Here is a 13,170-nt window from a genome sequence, read left to right as displayed (position 1 = left end):
CTTCACTATACTGAGTCTTTGCCCTTCATATTCATCTCATTATAGTAATTAACTTCATTATATCTTTGTTGGTGGAAAATCTTCTCTGCTGGTCTTCATGTCATTCTCATCAATAGTTGCTCTGTAAATAGTTCTAATTGATGTGCCTCTGGGAGGAGGTTAGGTTCACAGTGTTCCTACTCCATCGTCTTGAGTGCACCTCTCAAAATTTCTTTTCTTTAAAATGATTTAAGTACTCATCAAGAAAGCATAGTCATCAGATATCATAAAACATTATGATATATTTAAAAATATTTCTTTTTCAGGAAGAAGTCTGTAGGGAAAGAGCTTAAAGTAAAAGAAAATGTGCCTCAAGTCCAGGTAACACAGAATCTCTCCCTGTGCATCTAAATTTGATTAATAATGCTCTGATAACTGTTTATATAGCCAACATATGTATGTGAATACAGGTGTATGTGCATTTGTGTGTGTGCATGTGTACTAAATTTCTTCTTATAATGCTTCTTTACTGTTGGTTGACTTTTTTCAGCAAGTTTTAGAAAATCAAATGGTGAATTCAGATATGTTTACTGTCAAGGTTATGAAAATTACTGTTATTCACTCAATTATAGGCAATGTCACAGAGGAAAGAACACATATTATGAGTCAGAACAGACTTACTAGTTAAGTGACATTGGACAAGTCCCTTTAACCTACTTAAACTTTGTCTTTCATCACTAAAATGGGTAAAATAACAGCTGTCCCATCTATCTCAGAAAGGTGTGAGATACAAGAGGTGAATAGAAAAATATTTCGGAGATTGTTAGTATAGCTCACTCTTTTTCATGTGATCCTTGTGTATTCTGAAAAGAATACAAGTAACCCTTTATTTTATCTTCTCTTTGATAAACTATCTTTTGCTGAAAGTTAAAACTTCTTAACCATCAGAGCATCATGTCACCCATTTGGTCACTCTCTTCCAGTGAATGACTGGACTTAAGTGTCCCACAAGTATATACCTGCATGTTTCAAGAATCAAATAACATAAATTTGGAAAGGAAATGAGAGTACTTCTTGAGATACTGAATATAAAAGGAACAGCTTTATGGTATTAGTTTTCTATCCCTGCATAACAAGTTACCTCACATTTTGCAGCTTAAAATAATTAAATTGTTTTCATGGTTTGAATGGTTTAGAAGTTTGACCATAGCTTAGCTGTATCCTGTGCTCAAGGACTCACCAAACTGTAATCATGGTGTTGGCTAGGCTTTTTTTTTTTTTTCCTGGTCACTTGGGGGTCCTCTTCCAAGCTCAAGTGGAAGTGGCAAACTTAAGTTCTTTGTAGTTGTTGGACTGGGGCACTTAGCCAGTGGCCTTCTCCACAAACAGTGTACATTATAGCATCTTATATCTTCTTAAAGCCCAGCTGAGTCTCTATCTCTTTCTTCTTTTTTGCTAAGACAGTCTTATGTAATATAACATGAATAACATGATCGTGAATGATACCTTTTCACGGTAGCTATATAATTGATCCTTGAACAACATGGGGGTTAGGGATACCACCCATTCCCTCACAGTTGAAAATTTGCATACTGCTATCTCTGCCTCAGAAACAAAAGAATTGATAAATGACTCACCAAAAGGCACAAAGGTAAAATGACTTGGATAGAATCAGGACTCAAATCCTAGTTCTTTTGATTCCACGTATTGTGATCTCTAACCAGACATAAACTTCCCCCACATTTAGTTAAACATCTGTAAAGTGAAAATATGGGTACTACATTCATTGAAAAATATCCTTGTATAAGTGGACTCATGTGGTTCAAACCCATCTTGTTGAAAGGTCAACTGTATAGTGCAGTCTAATAAAGAAAGTGGCATCTCATCACTGTGCAATATTCTGTTGGCTAAAAGCAAGTCTTTGGTGGTATCCACACTCAAAAGGAGTGGATTATACAGAGCATAACCTTAGGGATGGAGATCCTGGAGGCCATTTTAGAAATCTGTCTGGTGATTTTATATAGGACAGCATTTTGTGTATTTAAAAAATTATAATTCCATCATGTTATTAAGTCTTTAAACTGGCATGTTAGTTTATTTGAGCCATGTCTTAATCCCTTCAGACTGCTTTAACAAAATATCAGGGATTGCAGTGAACATAGAGGTGCATATATTATTGAATTAGTGGCTTTTGGGGGAAGGTGGTAAGTACCTAGAAGTGAAATTACTGGATCATATGGCCATTCTATTTTTAATTTTTTGAGAAATCTCAATTCTACCTTCCACAATGGCTGTACCAATTTACATTCCCCAACAGTGTATTTGGATTCACTTTTCCTCATATCCTTCCCCTTGTTATTTCTTTTCTTTTTGATACTCATGATTCTGACCAGGAAAAGGGAGTATCTCATTGTGGTTTTGGTTTATATTTCCCAGATTATTAGTGATATTGAGTATCTTTTTATGTATTGGTTGTCTGTCTGTCTCCTTTGGAAGAATGTCTGTTTAGGTACTCTGCTCAGTTTTGTTTTTTTTTTTAATTCATTTATTTTTTTAACTGAAGGATAATTGCTTTACAGAATTTTGTTGTTTTCTGTCAAACCTCAACATGAATCAGTCATAAATACACATATATCCCCTCCCTATTGAACCTCCCTCCCGTTTCCCTCCACATCCCGCCCCTCTAGGTTTGATCTTTTGATGTTGACTAGTATAAGTTCTTTATATATTTTGGATATTTATCCCTTATTGGATATATCATTTGCAGATATAGTCTCCCATTTGCTAGATAACTGTATTGTTTTGCTGATACTTTGACATGAAAACTTTTTAGTTTGATGTAGTTCCATTTATTTTTACTTTTGTTTCCTTTTGTTGAGGAGTCATTTACAAGAAATATGGCTAAGACCTATTTCAGAGAGCTAACTGCCTGTGTTTTCTTCAAGATGTTTCATGGTTTCAGGTCTTATATTTAAGCCTTTAACTCATTTGAGATTATTCTTGTATATGATGTAAAAGGTAGTCCAGTTCCACTGTATTCCAGTATTCCAAATACCAATTACTGAATAGGCTCTTTTTTCCTCATTGTATATTCTTGCTTCTTTTGTCATAGTTTAATTGAGCACATGTAAGCCCATGTTTAAGAGGGTCTTAGTTTTCTGTAGCACTTTGGGACCACTGGATGTCAGCCCTATTGCTTTTCAAAGCCAGGCATTTCAGGGCTTCCTCTCTCTGGTGTAGATCCAGGAGCCAGGGTTCCTGACGTGGACACCAGCCCTTTGCTCCCCTGGCAAAAGTGCCTGTCTGGTGAGATCTCTCTCTGTTGTGTGCCATCATGCTGGGGGTATGGTTTTTAGTGAGAGTGTTTCTTTTCCTTTACTACCTGTCTTGATGTAGTCCTTTCTATTCTTTGTTGTGGAGCATGTTTGACTAGTTCTAAGGTTCTTTTCACAGGGAGTTAATCTCTTTGCAGGTGTATATTTGTTGATCCATGGGAGGAGGTTCTTGCTATGCCCCATCTTCAATCACCTTTCCTGTAGATTTTCTTTTAAGAGTAAGTCTCATTTTCCTGTTTCTTCAAATTCGAATTACTCTTAATTATATGTTGGGAATGTCATGTTGCTGAAGCTCTGGATTCTGCTATATTCTTAGGAAAGTGACAGTGAAAGTCGCTGTCCAACTCTTTGTGACCCCATGGACTAAACAGTCTATGGAATTCTCCAGGCCAGAATACTGGAGTGGGTAGCCATTCCCTCCTCCAGGGGATCTTCCCATCCCAGGGCCAGGGATTTGAGCCCAGGTCTTCCACATTGCAGGCGGATTCTTTTATTAGCTGAGCCACCAAGGAAGCCCAAGAATACTGGAGTGGGTAGCCTAGCCCTTCTCCAGGAGATCTTCCCAACCCAGGAATTGAACCGGGGTCTGCTGCATTGCAGGCAGATTGTTCACCAGCTGAGCTGTAAGTTGTCTGTCATTGTGCCTAAGAAGTATGTAGTAAATGTTTGTGCTCAAGTCATCATCTTGGCTATCTATGGGTTTTAGAAAGATAATAATTATGACAATAAATTAGTTAAAAAAAAAAAAAGCAAATGAATACTTTTCTCCCTCACCCCATATTACATCCTAGAAAGTAGCACATGCTCTGGAAATTGAGAACAAAGTTCTTCGGGAACAACTGAAACAAGCTTTACAGGTAAAAGATGTCATGTTCCTTCGTATTGTGAAAAATTGAAGAAAATATCCTTAAACAACTTTTTAAATGAATAATTTTTAATTTGTAAACCAAGAATCTATATATTGTATTGTTTTGCCAGTTTATAGTATTTCCATTTAATGTAGTAGAAATATATTGATAAAATTTGATGTTTATTTTCTCCAAAATAGTAAGCTAGAGAGAAAACTGATATACACACTTAAAGCAATTTATTTCTAGGTATAGGTGGAGTCTTTTTGAGCTTAGCAAAATTATAAGATATATTGAGATAAGAAACTGGTTATTTTACAGAAGAGCAATTATGATTTGCTCATCAAAAATTAATATAAGACATAAAAATATATTACTAAAACAGTGTGGTTCTAGATTTGGTACTGAATGAAAAGTCCAGAAACAGATTCAAATGAATTTGATAATTTTGTATTTTGTTGTTTTGCTTATTAAAATTTTTATAGAAGGATAAAAGTCACAAAAGTAAACTACTATGAAAAACTTATGATTTCTAGTTGATTTAATATACTGAAACAAATTACAAATTGATTTAAGATCTAGGCATAATAAGTGAACTATGTATAAATTGGAAGAAGCACTGAATAACAATTACATGTCTTGGCTAAAGCAGGGCATTCTAAGCGTTATACCAAAAAGAATATGTGTATATATTTGGCTATAAATATATAAAATAAAAATTTTTTATGGTTAAAATTTTGTAAGATATAAAGATAAATGGAAGATCTTTATAAAATGTTCCATATCAAGGTCTTTTATATATCTACAGAAAATATGGATAGTCTTCCTCCTCAATAGACAAAGGACATAGGCAAGTCAATTGAGAAACATGCATTGCCAATAGACATACAAATATATTCAGCTGTATGAATTACCAAGTAAATGCAATTTAAAAATAACAGCAAGAGGGTGGTTCAGTGGTTAAGCCTCCATGCTTCCAGTGCAGGGGGCCTGGGTTCAATCCCTGGTTAGGGAACTAGATCCTGCAGGCTGCAACTAAGAGCCCGCATGCTTTAAAGATCCTGCATAGGGCAATGAAGATCCTGTGTGCTGCAACTAAGACTCAGTAATAAAAAACGTTAAAATAGCAGCAGTACAGATATATTTTACCTACTATTTTTTTTTTAAATTGAAGGAACAGAAATATTTAATATTTGTGGACTTATGTTGAGATGAGCAGGTCTTTCATATACTTCTATTGTCAGTATGGATTGATAGTTCTCTGGAAGAAAATATATAGCAAAAGTCTTGGAAAAACAGTCTTTACAGTGAAACATTCCACTTCTAAAAATGTATTGTAAATAATAAAAAGGTGTACTAAGTTTGTACAAGTATGTAGAATAGGAAATTTTTAATAGCAAAAGTTTTTAAATTACCAGTGTGTCCACTGATAAGCAATTTGCTAAATTAGTTAAGATATATTATTAAAATTTACTTGTTACCTAGGGCTTCCCTGGTAGCTCAGCTGGTAAAGAATTTGCCTGCACTGTGGGAGACCAGGGTTCAATCCCTGGGTTGGGAAGATCCCCTGGAGACGGGAAAGGCTACCCACTCCAGTATTCCGGCCTGGAGAATTCCATGGACTATATAGTCCATGGGGTCACAAAGTCAAACAGAACTGAGTGACTTTCTTTCTGTTATCTGTTCTAATTTGGATGCATATTTATCATCATGGGAATCTTTCTCTCTCTTTAGCCGCTAAGTCACATCTGATTCTTGCAACCCCGTGGACTATAGCCCGCCAGGCTCCTCTGTCCATGGGATTCTCCAGGCAAGAAAACTGGAGTGGGTTGGCATTGCCTTCTCCAATGAGAACATACTGTGACAGTATTTAATGAAAAGAGCATATATGCGTGTGTGTATAGTATGATCCAATCTGGATAAAAATTAAAAATTCATATATACATATGCACTAGCATATTTAGAAATAATTAAAAAGTATATATGTCAACAGTACATTTTCTGTTTGTGGGGAGATTGTGAACTTTTTTTTTATTGATTTATATATTCTTTTATACAAGTAATTTTATGAAACTAAAATTTATTAAAAGTGACTTTTAAGGAAAGATTTAATTCTAGAAGAAATAAATTGTTTTTCACATTTACTATTTTATAGATCTTAATTATCTTGGGTACATTCTATCACCTATAATGCATGCATTTTATTAACTTTTATTGTGCCTGTATTATAACTAGAACCTTAAACAGTGGTCAGGAGAACCTCTTGGGTATAAAAATAGCTGTTTAAGTAGAAGAGATTCCTTCATAGTTTTTAATTTTAATTATGGATCGTTCAACTATGTACTATACCAGTGGTTTAATTTACCTTTCTTTTACTCTGTAAAAATAAAATTGAGAATTAGTGTGGACATGAATATATGAAGATTTCTGAAAATTATAATATTGGCAGGAAAATGTCACAGAAATGATACTTGACAGTTACTCTTTTAAAAATAGGAAGCTGAAAGAGCTAAGCAGCAACTTGCCTATTTCCTAAATCAAGAAAAGGAGTTACTTAAAAGTGAGGCAAAGACCAAGACAACCACAGAAATGGGTACTGGTAAATTAAAAGTTAAAGGTGAAGATTCAAAATATATACCATTGGAAAATGAAACAAGAAAAGCAGTAGTGGGAGATGCAGGTGGACAAAAAACAAATGATAAAATTACACATCCACAGGTAAGGAAATAACCAAAATAGAAACAGTAATATGTGCAGTAAGAAATATATCCTTTTAATATATTAACTTCATTTGTATATTATTTTTTAAATTTTTCTATGCTTTCTTTTGTTTTTACAATTCTAATTATTCCTTTTGGATATATCAGTTCATTAACATCTTGAATTCAAATCTAAATTAAATGTGTATTGATTTCTGTGGGTTTTTGGTAATCCAAATATTTGCATTTTTCTTCAGGATAGTTGATATAGTAGACTTGTCAGATATAAAATTATGTTTTATATTTTAAAAATTTTATTGAGATATAATTGACATATTTTCAGGTATTGAAAATTAATGAGTTAGTATTTTGTATATACTGTGACTGAATCACCACAATAAGTCTAGTTAATAATATTGTACATAATTACAGAATTTTTTTCTTGTGACAAGAACTTTTAAGATTTGCTGTAGTAGCAACTTTCAACTATGCAATGCAGTATTATTAACTGTGGTCACTGTGCTGTGCTTTACACCATTTGGAATTGTTTAAAGTAGAAGTTTGTACCTTTTGACTCCTGTCACCCATTTTCAGTTCAGTTCAGTTGCTCAGTCGTGTCCGCCCCTTTGTGACCCCGTGAACCGCAGCACGCCAGGCCTCCCTGTCCATCACCAACTCCCGGAGTTTACTCAAACTCATGCCCATTGAGTCGGTGATGCCATCCAGCCATGTCATCCTCTGTCGTCCCCTTCTCCTCCTGCCTCCAATCCCTCCCAGCATCAGGGTCTTTTCCAATGGGTCAACTCTTCGCATGAGGTGGCCAAAGTACTGGAGTTTCAGCTTCAACATCAGTCCTTCCAATGAACACCCAGGACTGATCTCCTTTAGGATGGACTGGTTGGATCTCCTTGCAGCCCAACGGACTCTCAAGAGTCTTCTCCAACACCACAGTTCAAAAGCATCAATTTTTTGGCACTCAGCTTTCTTCACAGTCCAACTCTTACATCCGTACATGACCACTAGAAAAACCATAGTCTGACCAGACAGACCTTTGTTGGCAAAGTAATGTCTCTGCTTTTTAATATGCTATCTAGGATGGTCATAACTTTCCTTCCAAGGAGTAAGCATCTTTTAATTTCATGGCTGCAGTCACCATCTGCAGTGATTTTGGAACCCAAAAAAAAGTCTGACACTGTTTCCACTGTCTCCCCATCTATTTCCCATGAGGTGATGGGACCAGATGCCGTGATCTTAGTTTTCTGAATGTTAAGCTTTAAGCCAACTTTTTCACCCATTTTGGCCACCCCCAAATCCATGCCTCTGGCAACTTCCAATCTGTTCTCTGTATCTATGAGCTTAGTTTTCATTTTGTTTTAGATTCCACATATAAGTGAGATTGTATGGTATTTGTCTTTTCCTGTCTGACTTATTTGACTTAGCACAGTGCTCTCAAGATCCATCCTTGTTGTCACAAATGGCAAAGTTTCATTATTTTTCATGTCTGAATAATATTCTACTGTGTGTGTGTGTGTGTGTGTGTGTGTGTGTGTGTTTGTGTTAGTGTTAGTTGTTCAGTCATGTCTGACTCTTTGCAACCTCATGGACTGTAGCCTCCCAGGCTCCTCTGTCTATGGAGTTTTCCCGGCAAGAATACTGGAGTGAGTTGCCATTCCCTTCTCGAGGAGATCTTTCCAACCCAGGAGTTGAACCCAGGTCTCCCACATTGCAGGCAGATTCTTTACTGTCTGAGACACCAGGGACTTTATGTACATATATGATGTTTTCTTTATCCATTCACCCATCAATGGATGTACAGACTGTTTCCACATCTTCACTAATGTAAATAAATAATGCTGCAGAGAACATAGGGTACATATATCTTCTCTAGTTAGTATTATCGTTTATTTTGGAAAAATATCTAGAAGTGGGTGTTGCCTGGATCATCTGGTAGGTCTAGTTTTAGATTTTTTGAGGAATTGCCGTACTCTTCCAATTTACATTCTCATCAACAGTGTGCAAGGGTTCCCTTTTATCTACATTCTTGCTAATACTTGTTATTTCTTGTTTTTTAGTTAATAACAGTTCTGACAGGTGTGCAGTAATATCTTGTTTTAGTTTTGATATATATTTCTCTGAGTAGTGACGTTGAGCATCTTTTCATGTATCTGTTGGCCACCTGTATGTTTTCTTTCATAGAATGTCTATTCAGATCATCTGTTCATTTTTTACTCAGGTTGATTCAGTTTTTTGTTTGTGTTGCAATTGAGTTGTATGAGTTCTTTATGTATTTTTGGATATTAACCCTTTATTAGATAAGTGATTTTTAGATGTTTTCTCCCATTACTAGGGTGCCATTTCATTATGTTGATGGTTTCCTTTGATGTGCAGAAGCTTTTTAGCTTAATGTAATTATTTTTGCTGTTGATGTCAAACACTCAATTTCAATAAGACCTATGTTTAGCTTATTGTCTTATGTTTCTTTTAGAAGTTTTATAGTTTCACGTCTTACACTGAAGTGTTTAATTCATTTGAAGTTAATTTTTGTATATTGTTTAAGAAAATGGTCTAGTTTCATTCTTTGCATGTGATTTTCCAGTTTCCCAACACCATTTATTGAAGAGATTGTCTTTGTTGTATATTCGAGGCTCCTTCATCATAAATTGATTGACCATGTGTATGTGTGTTTACTTCTGGTTCTCTACTTGGTTCCATTAGTCCACATGTTTGTTTTCCTCCCCACATCTCAGACTGATTTGACTGCCATAGAATATGACAACTATAATATGAAATTGGGCACATGATACCTCCAGCTTTGTTGTTGTTTCTCAAAATTCCTCTGACTATTCAGGGTCTTTTGTGGTCCCATACAAATTTGAGAATTATTTCTTCTGTTTCTGTGAAAAATGTCATTGGAATTTTGATAGATTGCTTGGATTCTATAGATTGTTTTGTATAGTATGGACATTTTAACAGTGTTAATTCTTCCAATCCATGAGCATAGACTATCTTTACACTTATTTATGTCTTCTTCCATCAGTATCATATAGTTTTTGGTGTATAAGTCTTTCACCTCCTTGGTTAAATTTATTCCTAGGTATTTTATTCTTTTTGATGCAATTGCAAATGGGATTGTTTTCTTGACTTCTCTTTTAGATAGTTCATTTTTACTATGTAAAAATACAATAGATTGCTATTCATCAGTTGTATATCCTGCAACTTTATTTACTCCAACAGTTTTGGGGTAGTCTTTAGGGTTTTCTCTATCATGCCATCTGAATATGGTGACAGATTTATTTCCTCTTTTCCAATGGAGGCACCTTTTGTTTGTTTTTTGCCAAATTGCTCTGTCTAGGAATTCCATTAATATGTTGGATAAAAGCAGCAAGAATGGGCATCCTTTTCTTATTCCTGATCTTAGAGAAATTGCTTTCAGCTTTTCACTTTTGAGTGGGATGTTGTCTATGGGTTTATCATACATGGCCAGTTTTATGTTGAGTATTTTCTTTCCCTCTGTACCCACTTAGTTGAGAGTTTTCATCATAAATGTTGAATTTTGTGAAATGCTCAGTGTTTTGTTTTTTTTTTACAGTTACTGAGATGATCTTCCAAATTATTCATTTTGTTAATGTAGTATATCTCATTGACTGATTTCTAGATATTGAATCATTTCTGCACCCCTGGTAGAAATTCCTCTTGCTCATGTTGTATGATCCTTTTAATAGATTGTTAAAATCGGTTTGCTAAATTTTGTTATTTTTGCATCTTTGTTATCAGGGATATTTATAATTTTCTTTTATTGTAGTGTCTTTGGTTTTAGTATCTGAATAATGCTGATATTGTAAAATGAGTTTGGAAATATTGCCTTCTGTTCTATTGTTTGAAAGAGTTTCAGAAGAATTGGTATTAATTCTTCTGTGAATATTTGGTGGAACTCAGCGGGAAGTGTCCTGGTCCTGTACTTTTGTTCATAAGGAGTTTTAAAATTACAGATTCAATATCCTTAATAGTAGTAATGAGTGTGTCAATTTTTGTTTCCCTCATGATTCAGTCTTAGAAGATTGTATGTTGTAGTTATTGATTAATTTATTCTTAATTGTTAATACTATTGCTGTATAATTGTCATACTAGTCACTTCTGATCCTTGTATCTCTGTGATATCAGATGTCATATTTCTTTTATTTATTTGAGCCTTCTATCTTTTTTCTTTGTGAGTCTAGCTAATTGTCAGTTTTGTTTATCTTTTCAAAGAGCCACTTCTTGGTTTTATTGATTTTTTTTTTATTTGTTTGACATCTTGTTAGCCTCCATTTCACTTATTTCTGCTGTAATTCTTTATGATTTCCTTTCTTCTGCTAAACTTGGACTTTGTTCTTTTTCTAATTCCTTGGAGTATAAATTTGTTACTGGTTTGAGACTTTTCTTATTTGTAAAGTAGGCATTTATTACTATGAACTTGTGAAATAGCTTTCACTGCATCCCATAAATTTCAGTATGTGGTATATCCATTTTCTTTTGTCTCAAGGTACTATTTTAATTTTGGTTTTGATTTCTTTCTTGATCCATTGGTTGTTCAGTAGCATGTTGTATAATCTCCACATATTTGTAAATTTTCAGGTTTTCTTCTTGTAATTGATTACTACTTTCATAATATTGTGGTCAGAAAAGATAGTTAATATGATTTTAATCTAATCCTAAATCTGTTAAAACTTGTTTTGTGGCCTAACATATAATCTAGTCTGGAGAATGTTCCATGTGCACTTGAGAAAAATCTGTATCCTGTTTATTTTGGATGGAATGTTCTATCTATTTATATATATTTGTCAAGTTAATATGATCAAATATGTCATTTAAATATGATACTTTCTTATGGGATTGGAATGAAAACTAACCTTTTTCAGTCCTGCGGCCACTGCTGAGTTTTCCAAATTTGCTACCATATTGAGTCAACACTTTAACAGCATCATCTTTTAGGATTTAAAATAGCTCAGATGGAAATTTCATCACCTCCACTAGCTTTGTTCATAGTAATGATTCTTAAGGCCCACTTGATGTCACTCTCCAGGATGTCTGGCTCTAAGTGAGCAATCACACCACCGTGGTTATCCAGGTCATTAAGACTAATAGTTAGTAGCTATTAACCCACTAATCTTATGTTGCCCCTCCACCCTTCCCTCTCCCCACTGGTAACCAGTAGTTTGTTCCCTGTGTCTGAGTCTGCTACTTTTTTCTTATATTTACTAGTTTGCAGTATCTATTTATTTAAGCATTTTTCTGTTTCCACTGGTACTTTTTAAAAAATAAGAAAAATTTAATGCAATTTTAAAGGTTAGACTCCATTTACAGTTATTACAAAATATTGGATGCACTGTACAACATGAGAAATAAAGCCAATATTGTATAATAATTATAATTGGAATATAACCTTTAAAAATTGTGAATTACTGTATGGTACACCTGTAACATATACTGTATAATAGTATACATCAATTTTAAATAGTATACCAGCTTAAAAATTGGTATATAATAGTATACATCAGTAGTAGAAAACTATATACTTCAATTTAAATATTGAATAAAGCAACACACACACATATATATCTATAAAATTATAAATCACCTCTACCTAGGGGTGGAATTATTGAGTCATATGGAAGTTCCGTATTTACGTTTTAGGAACTTTCCATACTGTTTTCCACAGTGGCTGCAGTGCTGTTTTGATAGGGATTGCATGGAATCTGTAGATTGTCCTGTATTGTATGTTCATTTTAACAATATTAATTCTTCCAATCCAAGAACATGATATATCTTTCCATGTCTTTATTTCATTAGTGTCTTATAGTTTTCCTAGTGAAGTTCCTTTGCCTCCTTATGTAGGTTTATTCCTAAGTATTTTATTCTTTTTGATATGATGGTAAATTAGATTATTTACTTAATTTCTCTTTTTGATAGTTCATTGTTAACATATAGAAATGCAACAGATTTCTCTATATTAGTTTTGTATCCTCCAACTTTACAAGATTCATTAATGAGCTCTAGTAGTTTTCTGGTGGCATGGTTAGGATTTCCTGTGTATAGTACCATGTCACCTTCAAACAATCACAGTTTTACTTCCTTTCCGATTTGGATTTTTTAAATTTATTTTTTATTGAAGAATAATTGCTTTACAGAATTTTGTTGTTTTATGTCAAACCTCAACATGAATCAACCACAGGTATACATATATCCCCTCCCTTTTGAACCTCTTTCCCATATCCCACCTCATCTTACCTCTCTACATTGATACAGAGCCCCTGTTTGAGTTTTCTAAGC

At 34.2% G+C, this 13,170-nt stretch overlaps 1 protein-coding gene across 1 annotated transcript in view; it reads left to right on the top strand.

Annotated features, from left to right (window-relative positions):
* The window catches only part of CCDC7 (coiled-coil domain containing 7), an 84,504-nt gene that overhangs the window by 35,236 nt on the left and 36,098 nt on the right, over positions 1 to 13,170 (top strand). Inside the window, exons 13-15 of the mRNA XM_065919143.1 lie at positions 306 to 360; positions 4,106 to 4,171; positions 6,659 to 6,880. Of these exons, the coding sequence (XP_065775215.1) occupies positions 306 to 360; positions 4,106 to 4,171; positions 6,659 to 6,880 (343 nt within the window). The remainder of the gene's footprint in view (positions 1 to 305; positions 361 to 4,105; positions 4,172 to 6,658; positions 6,881 to 13,170) is intronic.

The sequence above is a fragment of the Muntiacus reevesi genome, chromosome 2 (assembly GCF_963930625.1).
Source record: "Muntiacus reevesi chromosome 2, mMunRee1.1, whole genome shotgun sequence".
NCBI lineage: Eukaryota > Metazoa > Chordata > Mammalia > Artiodactyla > Cervidae > Muntiacus > Muntiacus reevesi.
The sequence above is the reverse complement of the archived record's forward strand: the minus strand, read 5'-3'. Positions and strand labels throughout refer to the sequence as shown.